This window comes from Phyllosticta capitalensis (genome assembly GCF_038381095.1).
Source record: "Phyllosticta capitalensis strain CBS 128856 chromosome Unknown BKA78scaffold_9, whole genome shotgun sequence".
Taxonomy (NCBI): domain Eukaryota; kingdom Fungi; phylum Ascomycota; class Dothideomycetes; order Botryosphaeriales; family Phyllostictaceae; genus Phyllosticta; species Phyllosticta capitalensis.
Window position 1 is genome coordinate 832315 of NW_027117447.1, and position 15077 is coordinate 847391.

General features: G+C 54.1%; 6 protein-coding genes across 6 annotated transcripts; 3 read left to right on the forward strand and 3 right to left on the reverse strand.

Moving 5' to 3' along the window:
• Positions 1–356: 356 nt before the first annotated feature.
• Positions 357–2427, forward strand: BKA78DRAFT_321798 (uncharacterized protein). The gene is made up of 2 exons (XM_066889061.1): positions 357–1130; positions 1199–2427. The coding sequence occupies exons 1-2, from the start codon at positions 497–499 to the stop codon at positions 2017–2019; spliced, it is 1455 nt and encodes a 484-aa protein (XP_066741170.1). The 5' UTR covers positions 357–496; the 3' UTR covers positions 2020–2427.
• A 141-nt stretch (positions 2428–2568) lies between these two features.
• Positions 2569–4234, forward strand: BKA78DRAFT_346024 (uncharacterized protein; the record flags this gene model as incomplete). Its single annotated transcript, XM_066890513.1, has 7 exons — positions 2569–2739; positions 2857–2952; positions 3005–3136; positions 3189–3342; positions 3585–3645; positions 3708–3867; positions 3933–4234. The coding sequence occupies 6 exons, from the start codon at positions 2569–2571 to the stop codon at positions 3751–3753; spliced, it is 660 nt and encodes a 219-aa protein (XP_066741171.1). The 3' UTR covers positions 3754–3867; positions 3933–4234.
• Positions 4233–5670, reverse strand: BKA78DRAFT_321803 (uncharacterized protein). The gene is made up of 4 exons (XM_066889062.1): positions 5609–5670; positions 5477–5544; positions 5309–5408; positions 4233–5257 (listed from the first exon to the last, which is right to left on the reverse strand). Exons 3-4 carry the CDS (start codon positions 5342–5344, stop codon positions 4514–4516), a joined length of 780 nt encoding a protein of 259 aa, XP_066741172.1. The 5' UTR covers positions 5345–5408; positions 5477–5544; positions 5609–5670; the 3' UTR covers positions 4233–4513.
• A 186-nt stretch (positions 5671–5856) lies between these two features.
• On the reverse strand, positions 5857–7242 carry BKA78DRAFT_321804 (uncharacterized protein). Its single transcript, XM_066889063.1, has 2 exons — positions 7102–7242; positions 5857–7045 (listed from the first exon to the last, which is right to left on the reverse strand). Exons 1-2 carry the CDS (start codon positions 7120–7122, stop codon positions 6329–6331), a joined length of 738 nt encoding a protein of 245 aa, XP_066741173.1. The 5' UTR covers positions 7123–7242; the 3' UTR covers positions 5857–6328.
• A 662-nt stretch (positions 7243–7904) lies between these two features.
• BKA78DRAFT_321806 (uncharacterized protein) lies at positions 7905–8424 on the forward strand. Its single transcript, XM_066889064.1, has one exon. The coding sequence runs from the start codon at positions 8068–8070 to the stop codon at positions 8362–8364; it is 297 nt and encodes a 98-aa protein (XP_066741174.1). The 5' UTR covers positions 7905–8067; the 3' UTR covers positions 8365–8424.
• Positions 8425–9191: 767 nt separating this feature from the next.
• On the reverse strand, positions 9192–14818 carry BKA78DRAFT_355434 (WD repeat-containing protein 26; the record flags this gene model as incomplete). Its single annotated transcript, XM_066891902.1, has 7 exons — positions 9192–9340; positions 9390–9900; positions 9950–10353; positions 10402–10499; positions 10552–11451; positions 12997–13008; positions 13059–14818. 7 exons carry the CDS (start codon positions 14816–14818, stop codon positions 9192–9194), a joined length of 3834 nt encoding a protein of 1277 aa, XP_066741175.1.
• Between the last annotated feature and the right edge of the window lie 259 nt (positions 14819–15077).

Below are 15077 nucleotides of genomic sequence, written 5' to 3' on the forward strand. Positions count from 1 at the left end.
GGTCCTCGGGACATTTTTTTTGTTTGGCTCCTTGATGGCATCATCGTGCAGATGGGAAGCCTTGCGGTGAGAGAACTCAATTGCTTTCGCATTCGTTGTCGTTGGTTTTGGCTCGCTGCGTTAAGATGCGGCCGTTCAGCTGCGTGCCAATGGGTAGGACTTCGGTCGCCGCTGGCTATGGAAAATAGCGCTCCGATGTTGAGGCGGCCTTGGATGCGTCGCTGGATGATGCCTTTTGGATGAAGTCTCGGTCGATGTCTTTGAAACCTGGTGATGAAAATGGTTTGACAAACCACGTGAGCTCGTTCCTGTCGATCTCGCACTTCACGCATCGATGCAACGCGTCAGCTAGTCCCCAACCAACTCCAAAGCCAACAACTTCCATCAACCTAAACCACTATTACCTATCGACTTCACCTCAATCGCCTTCGCCTCCGCCCCCCGAAGCTCCTGGAATCCACGAGTGAAAACTGGCCGCAATCGTCCATCCGCCGCCATGGCGTCGCCGGCGCCCTCTTCGCAACCATCGTCGATACCTGGGCTCGCCCTGCTCGACGACAACAACACGCAACGCATTGACGACTTTGAAGACCAGCTCAACACAATGCCATTGACGTCGCCTCCGGCACAGCCGCAGCCCTACACGTCGCTGACGCGCACGCGCGCTTCGACACCATCGTCGTACGCAACCGCCGACTCGCAGCAGCCGCCGCCGGCCATCGAAGCGGGCCGCGCGTGGTCGTCGGACTCAGTCTCGCAGTTCAACAACATATGCCTCAAGGCCGCCGTACAGCCCATCTTTGAGTATGCCGAAACACCCAAGATGCGTGAAGGGCGCCCGGGTTGGAGCGTCAAGCTGACGTTCACGGTGCGCATGTTTGATGGCGAGGAGAGGCGGTTTGAGGTCAGCGACCCTGGCCCCTTCTCCAACAAAAAGGCAGCCAAAGCTGCTGCTAGTGAGAGTGCTCGTAGTGTGCTCGAACAGGCAATTGAGGAGAGGAACAAGGACATTGCAAAGAGGAAGCGCGAGGACTCTACGGGTCAGGAGTCGGCTCAGACGGGCTCAGCAGGACAGGTGCAGGGCGAGCAGTGGAGACCGGAAGATGAGAATTGGGTTGGATTGCTGGCTGGTATGTCGATGCCACATCTTGTCGCTATAATAAACTTGGTTTCCTCCACATTTCTGACACTGGACAAGAGCACTGCTGTGCTGTAGACATACCTGCGCCGTCTTTCCAGGAATTTATTTATGGCTCCAACTACTCCGTCGAGTGCTCTCTGGCCGCTCGCCCAGAGCAGCCCTTTGGCGGCCGCGACATACTCTTCAACAGCAAGAAGGCGGCTAAGCGTTACGCCGCCCAAGAAGCTGTGCGGTGGCTGCGAGCTCGAGGCGACATGCCAGAGAAGGGGCATCCGAGCAAAAAGAGGGCGAGAGCAGCAGCCGCGGAAACCAACCCGACAGTTCCCGTAAACGGCAGTCCCAGCGTCTCCGTGACCAGCTCCAACGCGAAGAACAAGTCCGCAGTCTCTTCATCATCGGCAACTGGTGTGCGGCCCTCATCGCCACCAACAGCATCGACAACAACAGGTGCCGCCGCTGGCACCTCGCCACACTCATCAAGCTCGTCGAGCTCTCCCACCGCCCCCAACTCGCCGCTGCCTCCAAGCGACCTATCGCCAGGCGAGCAACTCAACCGCCTAAGCGTCAGCCTTGGTCTCTCCCAGCCCATCTACCGCATGACGGCAGACGAGCATATGCCCGCCTTTTGGAACGGCGCGGCCTACTTCCCAAAAGACCCCATCGTCGCGGGCCCCAACGAGCCCGTCGGCCAGGTTCACCACGTCTACGGCAAGACAAATGCGCGCAAGGAGATCGCCAAGAGGGTTGTCAAGGTGCTGCTCAAGATACGCGATGAGCGCAAGAAGATGGCAGATGGTGTGGTGGGCGAATTGAGGGCCAAGGGCAGTGCGAGCGGAACGCCGGATGCGAGTGCTAATCCTGCGCTAGGGCCAGCGTGACGCTGGACCGGAACGAGGATCATAGTGCCGTGGAAGCGCGCGTTGGGAGCAGCAGCGCTGAGGATGTGGTGATGGGGGAGGATTCAAGGTAGGTGGCTCGGAGCCGTCGACGTTTGTTGCAAAGTTTGGACGCAGTGTTGAGATTTGGGGCATAGGGAGGTTTCGTACGATCCAACAGCGTGCGAATTTGGAGCTGCCGAGAACCAAGAGAGGATCGCTGGAGACCTCAACGGGGAGCTTCCAGGCTCCATTGAGGAGAAGAGACGGCAAGCTTGCAAGCACTCACGGCTTTTGCAGTTGTGTGCTTCGTGGCCTTCTTAAGTAACTTGAAGGACGCTAGAGTTAGATGATGCAACGTATCGCGAAGAATAGATCGTGGATAGATAACAATATTCCTGTCAAAAGTTGATATTGAAAGCCATGGCACACATAAGGGGCGGCTGTAGAGACGCGGAGACTTCAATGTTGGGGAAACAGCGCGGACAGGGAGCCTCTAAGCCTCTTGAGCTCACAACGCCGGATTGAAGTTTGTGAAGTATCCTGCTGTGAATGACACCACCCGGACACGGACACACTCTTAACTCACTCGATCCTTTCTTCTTCACCACCGACATAGCCACGTCATCTCCAATCACTCCCCACAGCACCTCCGCCGCCATCATCGTGCAGGTCCTCCGTCTTCAACTTTCGCCTTTCGCCTACCGATCTACTGAAACCGTAGTACGATGTCTCCATCTGCGCCAACAAGTATCGTCAAAGGTGGTGTTCATCGCCACCACCACTCTGTCAGCGATCCCATCCTCCTTCAATGTTCTTGGTGGCTAACAAACTCGATAGCCTCCTGCTGCGGGCTCCAGCTCAAAGAACACTCCTGCTTTCATCGCTGGCCCCGCCGGCCCCGCCAGCCCCGCTGCCGCTCAAATGGACAAGAAGGTGAGTAAAACCTGTTGCATCACATGGCGGAAATATCATTGACATTTCAAAGGCACACGCCTTGGCCGAGCTGGCTGCCATCAAGCAGAGGAAGAAGCAGAAGAGTGTCGAGAAGAGGGCACGTAGTGTCGAGAAGAGGGCACGTAGACGCGCGTCCAGGGTTGCCGCCGCTCTGGACAAGGAGGTGAGCAAAGATTGCTGTTTCATACGGCGAGAATGTTATTGACATTTCAAAGGCGGACGCCATAGCCGAGTTGGCCCGCATTAAGCAGAAGAAGAAGCAGAAGAACGCCGAGACGGCTGTCGCTCGGCTCGAGGCGAAGATGGAGAATTTCAACATGGGTGGTAGCCTCCTGAATGAATCCCCAGCCGTGAAAGAGGACAAGGAGTGTGAGGTGGTTATGAAAGAATAGGAGCAGGCTGAGATGGTCGGCATCAAGAAAGAGGAGTGCCAGGTGGTGCACCCTCTGTTGACGTCGGCTACACCCAGCTTCTGTTTTGGGAAGGCTCCTGCCTGTTGAGCAGGATACTCTGACTCAGCCGAAAACAGATTGCCTTCACCATGCGTCCCTGAGTCCCTGAGTCCCTGAGTTCCTGAGTCCCTGACTTCGACTTCCTCTCCACAATCTCAGACTTATTCACGCACGCACAGAACCCCAAATCATTGACTCCCTACAAAATTCCAAAATGCCCGTCAGTCTTTCCAGGCTCCACTCACCAAACAAGTGATTCCTGACCAGACTGTCACCACACAGAAGCGTAGACTCCCACCTGCTCAACGTGCGCACCAAAAGTTCCTAGAACGAGAAGCCAGGCGCGCCCAAAAGGCGGCTGAGGCGGCTGAGGCGGGCGAGGGTGAGGTGAGGGGTGATGTTGGAGGCGGGAATAACCGCGTGAAGAAGCCGAAGAGACCTGGTACATTCTCTTGCTCCACCCTCTCACACTGGCTAGGAATGATAGCGCTGATACAATTGGCACAGGTCCTGATATTCGCAAGGCACTCAAGGCAGCGGCGGCAGCGGAGGCAAGCAAAGATGATAACTCCATAAAGGAACAACTCCAACAACTCCTCAACGAGGAAGAAGCGGAGAATGTCTCCCTCAAGGCTCAGCTGGCTGCCTCTGAGGTCCAGGTCGCCACTCTGAAAAGTGAACTCCCGCGTCGAAAGACAGATGTCCCTGTCGAGGGTTGTAGCAAGAGCCATGGCACCACGTGAGGCTGCTGTTGGGACACGGAAACTTCAACGTCGTGGGAATAGCATTGACAGGAGGCATTCAAGTTCCAGGCTGATTCCGAAATCGAAGATGTCCAAGTCCTGAGGTGGACTTGAGATGGGGGAGACAGCTGCCTGCTACGAGCGACACACCTGCCCTGGGGCCTCGATATTCCAGAGCCGCCGACTTTGTTAGCATTGAGCAATATTAAAGACCATACTCCATACAGAAGATAGAATAGTTCACCCTGTTCCAATCTCTTTGCCAAAGGAGTGGTCTACGCCAAGATCCAGTTGGAAAAATCCAAACGCCAACAAGTTCGACCTAGGGAAAGACGCCTGACCCCATCATGTCCTCGCTAAGAAGTACCCCTTGAGGCTGTCAAAAACCTCGAAGCTGACGTCTAGCTTCTGTCCCTCCTCGGAATTCTTCCAAGCCACGTAGTCTTCAATGTGATCGACCGTCTCCACGATATTGTCTTTCGGCAACGTCACCGAGGTCGTCCTGTCGCCGATGTTGATGTGGGCGTCGTATGTGACCGTGACCTGGTGGGCTGCTGCAGCGGTTGGTTGATTGCCGTCGGCTGCCTGGGATGTCTGGCTGCCGCAAGCTGACGCCGTGACCGACGGAGTCAGTCGTGATCTTTTGTTGTTTGACCCTTCCGCCACACAAGGAGTGACTGAGTCTCTCTCTCTCTTCGGGTCTTGTTCCGTTGCCTTGCCTTCGACTTCGGGCCGTGGAAGCGGTCCGGGGATCTCATCGACATCGATGACGATACTCTCGCGGTATTCACACATCCTAGGGCCCTCGAGAGCCTCTTTGTCGATCCCATATGCATAAGGATTCTTCAGATTGGAAGGGTTCGTCTTCCAAATCAGCGGCCCAAGCAAGAGTTCCTTCCAACGCAATTCCTGCCACAACTTCTGGATTCTTTGGTATCTTTTAGAGTCGCTCGTCATTTTGTAGAGCACATCGTAGTCCACGTCCCAAAGGCCTCCATATGCGGTTAGGAGATCCCAGCGTTTACATGCATTTTTCATAGCACGGAGGACGATTCGATTGAGGACCACTTCGGCCTCCAAGAAGTGCGCCTGTACTCACGTCACATTGTTGAAGGACGGGAAATTCCAAGGTTGACCTACAGTCTCTTCCGATGTTTCTTGATGCGAAGACGCCATGCAGTCTGTCCGTGACGCGTTTGCTTGGTTGCTGATCTTTCCTCTTCTAAAGCCGCCTCTCTCTCTGTACAAGAGAACATGGTGCATTAGGATCGAGAACTGCGATACGCATACCTAGGTTGGGGAACTTACTGGTACAACGAAAGATGTATGTCCACAATCGGCTGCTATCCTTTCCCCTTCTACAGACGCTCCTGCGTCTAAGAAAGAACGGTAGGTCAGGTTTGACAACGGTAATGCATAAATAGAGCCTTGAGGACTTACTGCGAAAACCGAAATTAAATGGAAACGATGGACTGTTGATTTTCCTCTCTTCTCCAGTTGTTTTGCGTCGGTGGGGGAACAACGGATTAAGTTGAGTACATCAACCGCGAACGGGCTGGAGGACTCCCTGCGACCACAAGAAGCGAATAGTCACGATGGAGAGCTCGTTTTACCAACCTCTTCGGCGCTACCGAGTAGTATGAGGAACAAATGTCGAAAGTGCGATTGAAGTGTTGCGGGTAACGCGGGGCGATGAAAGCAGATCCGGAGCTGGTCGCTCGAGGAAACTTTGAGCTAGAACTAAACGAGGGTACATTTTGAACTTAACATTGGCGGGGTGTACCGTTTGAAGCCTCAGGCAACCGTCCTTGTATCGGATATGCAGGCAGCATTGCATTGCGAAATTCAAAGTAGACAATAATGAAATCTCCCTTCCTATGCATTAGACTTGTACTGTACATACCTCCCACAACCATTATCCACCTCCATTCCCATTAACTTCTTCTTGATCATGAGTGATTGAGCGATCTTCCTTCCGACGTCCATGTTGTGTCCTTTCCAAAACTGCTTTTCTTCCAGGCCGTGTATTCCAGGATATGTCGGCAGGTTACTGGGCCCTCCTCTACTGGTGGGGATGCGAGCAATGGCAAACCAGCAAGGTGATGCTTCTCCGATCTTGAGCAGACTGTCGTTTCGTTCCGAGCAAAATGTGCAAGTATCTCAACACCTCAACCTCTTGGTGTTTGGCGACTCCTCGGTGCCATCGTTCGAGCGCTGGATCATGGTGTTTCCGCTCGAAAGAGTACTCTCAGCTGCACTTTCGGAAGACTCACTCCTTCTCCTCTTCTTGCTGGCCGAGTCTTGTCCCATGTTGGCACCATTGCGGTCGGGCGAGGAACGCGGCGTCTCTGGGAGCCTCTGCACAAAAGCGTCGAGTTTGTTCCGGCCGTGAGCCACCTTGGATCTCTCATTGCTGCGGTCGGCGGCAGACGTAGGATCCAGCGTGTGTTCGGTACCATGAGAAGTAGGATTGGCGTAGTTTTCGCCCTCGGCCCTGCCATCTTGATCTTTGTTGTTGTTGACAGGCGGAAAATACAAGGGAAACGCCTCCGCATTCAGCGCCTCCGGGTCGAGCGGATACAGAGCAGGATCAATACAGCCCACGCCCAACGGCCCAAAGTACGGCTGGGCTCTCTGTACAAGGGGGCCTCCTTGTCTTACATTGTCGCTGTACCTGCGCATGAACTGCCAGGACTCCTGCAGAAGTTGGTAACCGACGGTGTTGCTGAGCATCGGAGAGCCGGAGACAGAGCTGTTGTGCGCTTCGATTGCGCTCCAAACCAGATCGATCCTGACCTCAAAGATTGTGCCTTGCATTGCCGAAAGCATGCGCCAGAGGACGGTGGAGTTAAGCTCGACGATGTAGGGTATTCCGGACTGCAAACGGATTTTCAGCCACAGGACATGGTGAACAGGATTGAATGATTGCTTACCCGAGATACCTGTCCCTCCATCTCTGCCCGATTGCTTCTCCAGAGTTTCCTAGGTGATGGAGTTTCCCAGGTGACTGCAGATTCAGCGGACAGTAGGGCGCGGGCTCGATGCTACACACAAGCGGGTGATTCGGCTGGACAATCTAACGGTCAATGACAGAAATACAGTGAAATTGATAGAGACAAACAACATAAACAGGTAAGCCAGGATTGATTGCATGCGCAGGTGGACAAATGTGGTTGATGATCGAGCAGTGGTCCGATTGGGGTGTTGTGGAAAGGGAGCGCAAAACCAAAACAACAGATGGACTCTGGCACCACGGCGACGGCCCACAACGAGAGCAGAGCACATGGACGTTAAAGCAGCATGCAACCAATGACTCACAGGTCACGGGTATCTAGTCTCCATATGATGCTCAATCATCATCACTTACATGCGGTGGGCGCCATCGTGGCCACGGGCCATTGAAGCCTCTGTGTGCGTAGTAAATGCTGGTAGCTGCCCAGACAAGGCCCGCTCTCAGATTCAACATCAGACTCCGCGAGCATCCTATCTAGGTAAAAGTCAGCTATCACTCGTCCTCATCTTGGCTTATTGAACATACTGCATCAGGGTCCCAAGACCAAGAACGTCAGGCGAAGTGTCAATGACAACTTCAAGCCAGACTGCTGCTTATGTGGTTACCCGCCATCAAGACGCGGAACAACTAATTTCTGCCCATGTCCAAGGCGTCAAGCGCTTGAACCCTCCACGTCTCTGCGTGCTCTTATTTGGCGATAAAGATTCTCGCTGTGCCGACACTTGTTGTAAATGGTTGATTGATTCCATCCTACCTACCTACTCAATCCCATGCGGCACAGTACCCAGCCATCTCTCCACCTTCGAGATCAGCAAGAGCTGGCCGGTATGCCTCTTCGATCCGCCAACACCAGACTCTCATCACCCTGCTCGGCAGCTCGCCCACCATGCTCCCTCCCACTTGCAACGTTGAATTGCCGTCTTGTCCAGAGAAAACCGCCCATCCGATTCCGCAAACCATGCGAGTCGCTCCATCCATTCCTCCATTCGATAAGCACGCCGTCGTGTCTCCCGTACAGTGCAGTGTAAAAAGTGCAGGATGTGGGTGGAAGGGGTTATTGTGCGCGAGTATGTTAGCAAGAACGAAAGAAAGTGTTGATGTGACGGCAGAAAAGAAGGCCGAAAAGAAAGATGTTCAAAACGCCTGTTGCTCCTTATCTCACAAGAGCTCCCAACACGGATAATCCTCCAACAAGAACATGGATAAGGGCAAGAAACGAGGGAGAGCGAAAAAAAAAAAAAAAGGCCCCAACAAGACCTCCCATGTCCGCTTCACACCACTCTAAGGAGTATAGAAGCCTTATTTGAAATGAAAGAAGATAAAATCTTAGCCATACTCCGTTCCATGTGCTTAGATGTTTCGGCTGAATTGACTGGTGTACGTCTTGCTTGCCTAGCTTTGACTGTGACTGATAGTCGCATGCATGAGGTCTCCTTGGACATCCTCTCCGGTGTCGAGCATCGAGGAATCTCATTTGAAGGGAAGACGCTGCTTGAGCTGTACCGAGTCTGGGATCACGAGCCCAGAATAATTGGAATCCTAAGACGTGGTATGTGTTGCCATGTCCAGTGGATAACCTCGAGGGGGGTTGACGAAAAATGTCTTCTGTTCGGAACAATCCACGTATTTTCAGGTGCACCAAGATCTTCTACTCCAGGGGCCCTTGGGGCCAAGGCCAATTCCAAGGCGGATCTGTGGAGGGTAGAATGGTGGTCGTGAAGTCTTCGAGGGTCTGTGCCCCGTCCAACGCTTGTTCGGTGAGCAGCGTTTCGACATCAGACTCGTGCGCTTCTTGGAAATGTTTGTGGTAGGGATGCATGCTCACGGCAAGCCTTGAAGACCGGGCGTTGGCGGAGATGAAGTACTACTTTGCGGCATTCTCGCTACCGCTGGTAGGCTGATCGACTGGATCGTGATGAATTCGCGCGCGTCCATCTGGCACATGACTAAGTAAGCTGTCACAGCGGTCCTGCCTCAAAAGGGGAACGGGCACGACATGGGGTACGGGACTTACATCCGAACAGTCCGATCGTCTCCGGCGGAAGCGAAGACCGTGGGATCACGGGGATGCCATTCAACGCAGTTTACGCAGCCAGGACGGTGGGCTTCTAAAGCCTCCACAAGATGGCCGTTTGATCGCCAGATGTAGACTCTAGAATCTAGTTTCAGGTAAGCAGGAGACCGAAATAACCAGTTGAGAATACCGACCTTCGCTGCCACTGACGACGAAATTTTCGTTGGCTCCTCCAAACGCAGACCTGATTATGTACTGGACTTGCTTTTGGCCGTCATATCTGTGACGAACCTCGCCCGTGTCGATGTCCATAAGGCAAATCTTGTTTTGATTCATCGACACCAGCATGAACTTGCCACAGGCACTGATGCTCAAAGACGTTGGCTTATTTTCGAGCATGTCGTACTCGCGAAGCTTTTCGCGTGTGACAAAGTCGTACACGACGATGTGGTTTTCGAGAAGAGCAACGAGACGCGAGGCGTCAGGAGTTATACCAACGTCGTTGACGCGAAGTGCGACCACTCTGTCACGTTCGACGCTGTCTTCCTTCCAGATGTGCAGCCTTTCGCAATCCTTGGTCCAGAGGCACAGAGCTGCATTGCTGTCTTGAGATCCAGTGACGAATGTTTCGCCGTTTGGTGCCCAAGCTGCTGCAGTCACGGGATAGTCGAATCCCGAGTCCAGGCTATGGACAAGGGCGCCAGACTAGTTCTTGTGAGCTACGCCCAACATTGACTGTGAGACCAAGACTTACCGAAGTATCCCACATCTTAGCCGAGTTGTCTTTGGAGCAGCTTATGAGCCTCTTGTCGTCCGGACTCCATGCAATGTAGCAAACCCCGGCTTCATGACCTTTGAGGATAAACTTCTCGTGATAGTCACTGGTATCGTACACAACAACCCGCTGGTCTCTGCCGGTCGTCGCAAGCATCGAACCGTCGTTGGAAAAGCGCAGGAACCAAACCTCGTCTACGTGATGACGAAGCTCCAACACAGCGGCAAGGGGAAAGTCTTCGCGTTCGCACATATGGTCAAGGTACAGCGATGGAGAGGCAGAAGTGTTGTGATAGAGGCAGTTGGCTACCCAATGGTCCTTGACTTGGTCTAGCAGGACCGCGAGGCGGCGCTCTGGTATCATGACGTTGGGCGAGATCGACCCTATTGATAATTAGAGGAGCATTGGTATTGAAAGTCATTTCGTCTTACTTGATAATTCTGAGAGAAGACGACTTCGTGATTCACCAGCTGCGCCATCCCACTGCGCTTGCACCTTGAGATCCTCTGCGGATTGGCACATTATGAGACTATGAGGTGTCAGCTCATCCTGATGCTGAATTAACAGTAAACCAAACGTACCTGGAAAGGGCATGGAGCCTGTTTCGATCTTGATGAAGTGGTGTCAGCTCTTGACGGAGAACCATGAGCGCAGAATTCAGGTCGCGTGCTTCGAGCAGCTCCAAGTATTTTTGCTGCCGCATCCAAAACCTCATCTCGTCCTTGTTTGCGCCCTCGGCCAAGGTGAGACCTTGCACTTCCGCACTGGACCATTTTTCCGACTTTTCTGGTCTCTTTCCTCTGGTTTGACCGTACCCGCCTCCGTCGTCTGTGCCGAATAACAACGCTTCAGCTTCTGCCCAATCGCCTTGTAGAACGGCGTTCCGGAACGCTGCCACAGTGGGACCCTCTAGTTGAAATCCACTCTCTTGACTCAAAGAGTCTGCAGCACCAGTGTAGCCAAGATCCGTCAAACCCTGTATCAGAATCCTCGTCACCTCCTCCCGATCATGGCCAAAGAAGGTCGCGGATAGCGCGGACGCATTTCCGTTCGTGTGCAAAGAGGACGCGCCATTAGCTGCCTTTCCGACTCCACGCCTAGGCGACACTCCGTTTGAACCATTCGAGAATGCTTGGGAAGGAGACGGAGACCTTCTGGATTCCGAATCTAGGCGCATGGTGTCTTCGTTCTTGCGCCTACGCTTCGGCCCGCGGGAGGCCTCGCCCGATGTTATCTTGGTGACGTATGACAGCCCAAGCGAGCCTGGAGACTGGCTTCGTGTGCGCTTGATGGTCGACGAAGCCGGCGAAGATTGGGTGCTGAGAGGCGTCGGACTCGCGAGGGTGGTTGGAGCCCCTCCGAGAGAGTGTGGTGCTAGGAGTGCCGCGTGCGAGAAAGGTTCCGGACGTGATTCGGCTTGGGAGTCGGGGGCGTGCAGGTTTGGGTTGTGAGGGGGAGTTTCGTCGGCCAGGTCGAAGGGCCTTTGAGGTCGTGCGAGGCGTTGCAGTGATACTGAACGCCTCCCACACGGAGTCGGTCGTGGAGCGGGCTGCCGGGCGGCGTTGGAGGAGCAAAGGAGCTAGAGATGGAGCCGGGAAGCTGCAGCAAGCTTGTGTAGTTGCTCTGGACGGGAATCCGCAAGACTAGGCGTCGGTGGCGGCGATGGAGATGTGCGGAAGTAGGGTTGGAGAGCTGGGTACGGAGGAGCGCTTCCGATTCGGATGACGTTTGACGGGCGGGCAAGCTGGAAGGAAGCGGAGCGGTAGACGGGGAGGAATGGAGAGTAGCTGGGGTTGGTAAAGAATGGTTTGCCGCCAGCAGGATCGGGACTGGTGAGATGCAGTGGAAGTGGTTTGAAGTCGAAGAGGTGAGGTCGGCAGCTTGGGGCAGGTCGTGCGGGAGGTCTTGGCTAAACCCGGAACCGTAAGTCAAAGGTGCAGGACAGGCTTCACTGCTCTGTCGGGTGCAACTTCACTCAGCGGTCGACTCTCACCACGGCTGATGTTGGAGAACATTTAAGTCACTTCTTCATCAGGTCAACACACTGCTCGTCATATGACGCCGAAGCCGAAAGGAAGCTGGGCGCCTGCCGCATACTGATGTTTGGTGGGGCCTGGCGATAAGACACGACCGCAGGACTGCAGAACATGGCAACCTTCGCCCGCTTCAACCCATCAACCATCGCCTTTAGCGGCTGCACCTAACGCGCTTCTCTTCCGTCTCTCATCACCATCGCCGACTTGCCTTCCTACGGCCGAGCCCGTGATCCCGGTGCCTGACTCCTTGCGTCCATTGCCTGGACTGACTGCTGCATCTCTCATCACTTATCAGCTGGCCATGTCATCTCACAGCTGCTTAGCTGGACCACTCCCATTTAGTCGGGCTGCCGCTGTCACTTTCAGCCTGTACACGCTGTATCGGTCTTGACGGTATCGCGTTGGACTGTTCTCCGGCTTTGAACTATTGCTCCGTCGCTGAACCATTGACCGAGGGACCACCACTATTCCCCGAAGACCGGATACACCACCGAGGCTTCTCAGCATACCAGATGTATTATTGTGTCGTCACACGTGCCCTCAACCTTTGGGGTGGTTAATTTTCTCCCGCGTCTTTGGATTTCCCTTCCCAAATGCCCACCCCCGTATTTGCCTTTTCTCTTCGCTTGCCTTTCGCAAATCTTCAGGTTCCATACGCATCATCATAAAAAGAGAATGAGGAAAAGAGAAGGAAGAGTGCGGAAAGCGAAGTCGGGATGCTGACTAAGTGACTCGGCGTCCGCTTATGTCAGCACAGACCACTACTGTGCCGCGACATGACTTCGCATTTCCACAACAGCCAACGACATGGAGATCTCAAAGTTGCAAGTATGTGTTAACGTTGAAGCTCTCGATGGAGGTAACTTCCATTCATTGCGCAGAAACAAGCAAAATCGGGACAGATTTGGCCGAGTCCATCTTGAAAAGGGGGGAAAACATCAACCACCCCTATCGACCGTCGTTTGCTATTCTTGCTAATTTGACACTTACGACAGATGCTCCCTGTCACATTTTGTCAGTAAGTACTCCGGTTTTTCATCGGCTAGACTCACTTGAACCATCCCAGGAACTGGAACATGCTGGCCTTGGGAGTCCTCGTCAGGTCCGTATAATTGACATACTGCAATCCGAACCGCGTAGACGTTCCTTCGAACCACTCATAGTTGTCTACAGCTGCCCATCCCCAAGCTCCTGTTACGTTCACTCCGTCCTCGACAATTGCCGCTAAAATGTTGTCCAAATAACTTTGAAAATAGTCCGCACGGCGGAGGTCCCACAGCACCGGTGACCTACGGGGCCAATCGTTTTCAAACGGCTCTGCGAACCCGAACTCTGTCACAACAATCTCCTTGACCGAGGGGAAAAGCTCCTTCGTAATCTGGTTCAAGTATCTTCGGAGGCCAACTGGTGTGCTGAGCAGCCACGATACGTGTTGATCTCCGGGTGGTCCCAGGATGAAACCGTCAGGCCCGACAGACGTTTGCCCATGGCATTCTGGCCAATTAGGATCACTTCGGTTCGACTGGCAAGCCTCGAAGCCACCGGGAAGCTCATACGCTGTGTACGAGCTGTATCCGTCGATAGCAAAAAAGTCGCAAGACCCCTTGATCATGTCCTTCTCTTCCTGCGTCAGAGTCGGCAACAGGTCTCCCAAGGAGTCCTTGACGCTCTGCGGATAGTCACCATCTGTCCAGGGTCCGCCAAAGACGCCCAGCGTAAAGTCCTGGCTACGCTGTACTGCGATGCGGTCACCCTCGGAGGTGCTGTTTGCCTCGCCATAGTTCCCGCTATTCTTGAACGTTATCCGACCGCGGCCCTTGAACTCTTCTTTGTACCACTTGGCGACCTTTGCGTGGGCGAGAATCGTCAAGTGGCTGCAAATGAACCTCGTGTTGGTGCCTTCGCCATACCCATTGAAAACAGGCAAAAGGTCTCCTCGCGGGTACACGGAGAACTGCCAGTTGCAGTACTGCGGCTCATTGAATGTATACCAAGTGTCGACGTAGCGATCGTATCTGCTAATGACAAACTTCGCATAGTTGAAGAAGTCGTCAATGACTCGTCGGTCGACCCAGGCACCGTATTCGAGGAACAACGAGAGTGGCATGTCCCAGTGGAACAGCGCGACATGCAGCGATATGCCCGCGCGCACCATTTCTCTCACCACGTCGTCATAGTGCCGGACTGCCTCTTCGTTGACTGGACCACGACCGAATGGGAAGAACCGCGGCCAGCTGAACGATGGCGTAAAAGCCGGAATGCCCAACGCCTTCAAGCGCGCAATATCCTGCTTATACAGCCAGTAGTGACTGGAAACGACATCTCCAGTTGTGTTATCCGCCACGACGCCCCCCTTGTGCGACAGCAGGTCCCAAACAGACGGGCCCTTGCCCTCGGCGTCGGCTGCTCCCTCAATCTGGTAGGCTGACGACGCGACGCCCCAGACAAAATTCTTAGGCAACTTGGCCGTCTCGACGCTGCGCACATATCCCGGGACATAGCCGTGGAGAACTCCTGGCTGCGGGAAGGTCTCGGTGTCCGCGCCTGGAGCAGCTTCTTGCACTGATGTGACAGGGCCTTCCGTGATGGGGCCCACTCGGTCCCAGAGGACGGCGAGTGCTTCGTTGGAGTACTCAGACGGGTTCGAAGGACGCGGCGAACTAACGTTCTTGTAGTTGTATGTCGTGAATGTGTAGCCGGGGGGTGTGGCTCCGAAGGTCAAAGTGTCGGATGATTGTTGTGCGAGTGCGAGTGAAAGGTAAGAGGAAATGAGAAGCAGCACGACTGCTGACGAAGAGGACGGCGGCGACATGTTGAACGTATGGCTACTCCTCGAGCGCATGCAGACTGAATTAGCAGCGTGAAGACCCTCAACAGTGCTTGAAATACCACTGCCTTGGTCTACTTCTCCCTTCTATTTCCACAGGTACAAAAGTCAGAGAGTCAGAGAGATGCGCTCATCACGTCACCCAAATTTCTCTCGCACTTCCCCGTCTCCCGCTCCCCAAACGACGCAAACACAATATATACGGCCAACGGACAGGGAACATCGCTCAGAAATAGGCACTATT

Coding starts and splice junctions, on each gene's coding strand:
- BKA78DRAFT_321806 (XM_066889064.1), top strand. CDS start 8,068: ATGCTCCCTCCCACTTGCAACGTTGAATTGCCGTCTTGTCCAGAGAAA.
- BKA78DRAFT_321798 (XM_066889061.1), top strand. CDS start 497: ATGGCGTCGCCGGCGCCCTCTTCGCAACCATCGTCGATACCTGGGCTC. Junction 1,131..1,198: donor TTGGGTTGGATTGCTGGCTG/GTATGTCGATGC, acceptor ACACTGGACAAG/AGCACTGCTGTGCTGTAGAC.
- BKA78DRAFT_321803 (XM_066889062.1), bottom strand. CDS start 5,344: ATGGCGTCTTCGCATCAAGAAACATCGGAAGAGACT. Junction 5,258..5,308: donor AAGAAACATCGGAAGAGACT/GTAGGTCAACCT, acceptor ACGTGAGTACAG/GCGCACTTCTTGGAGGCCGA.
- BKA78DRAFT_321804 (XM_066889063.1), bottom strand. CDS start 7,122: ATGGAGGGACAGGTATCTCGG. Junction 7,046..7,101: donor TGGAGGGACAGGTATCTCGG/GTAAGCAATCAT, acceptor ATCCGTTTGCAG/TCCGGAATACCCTACATCGT.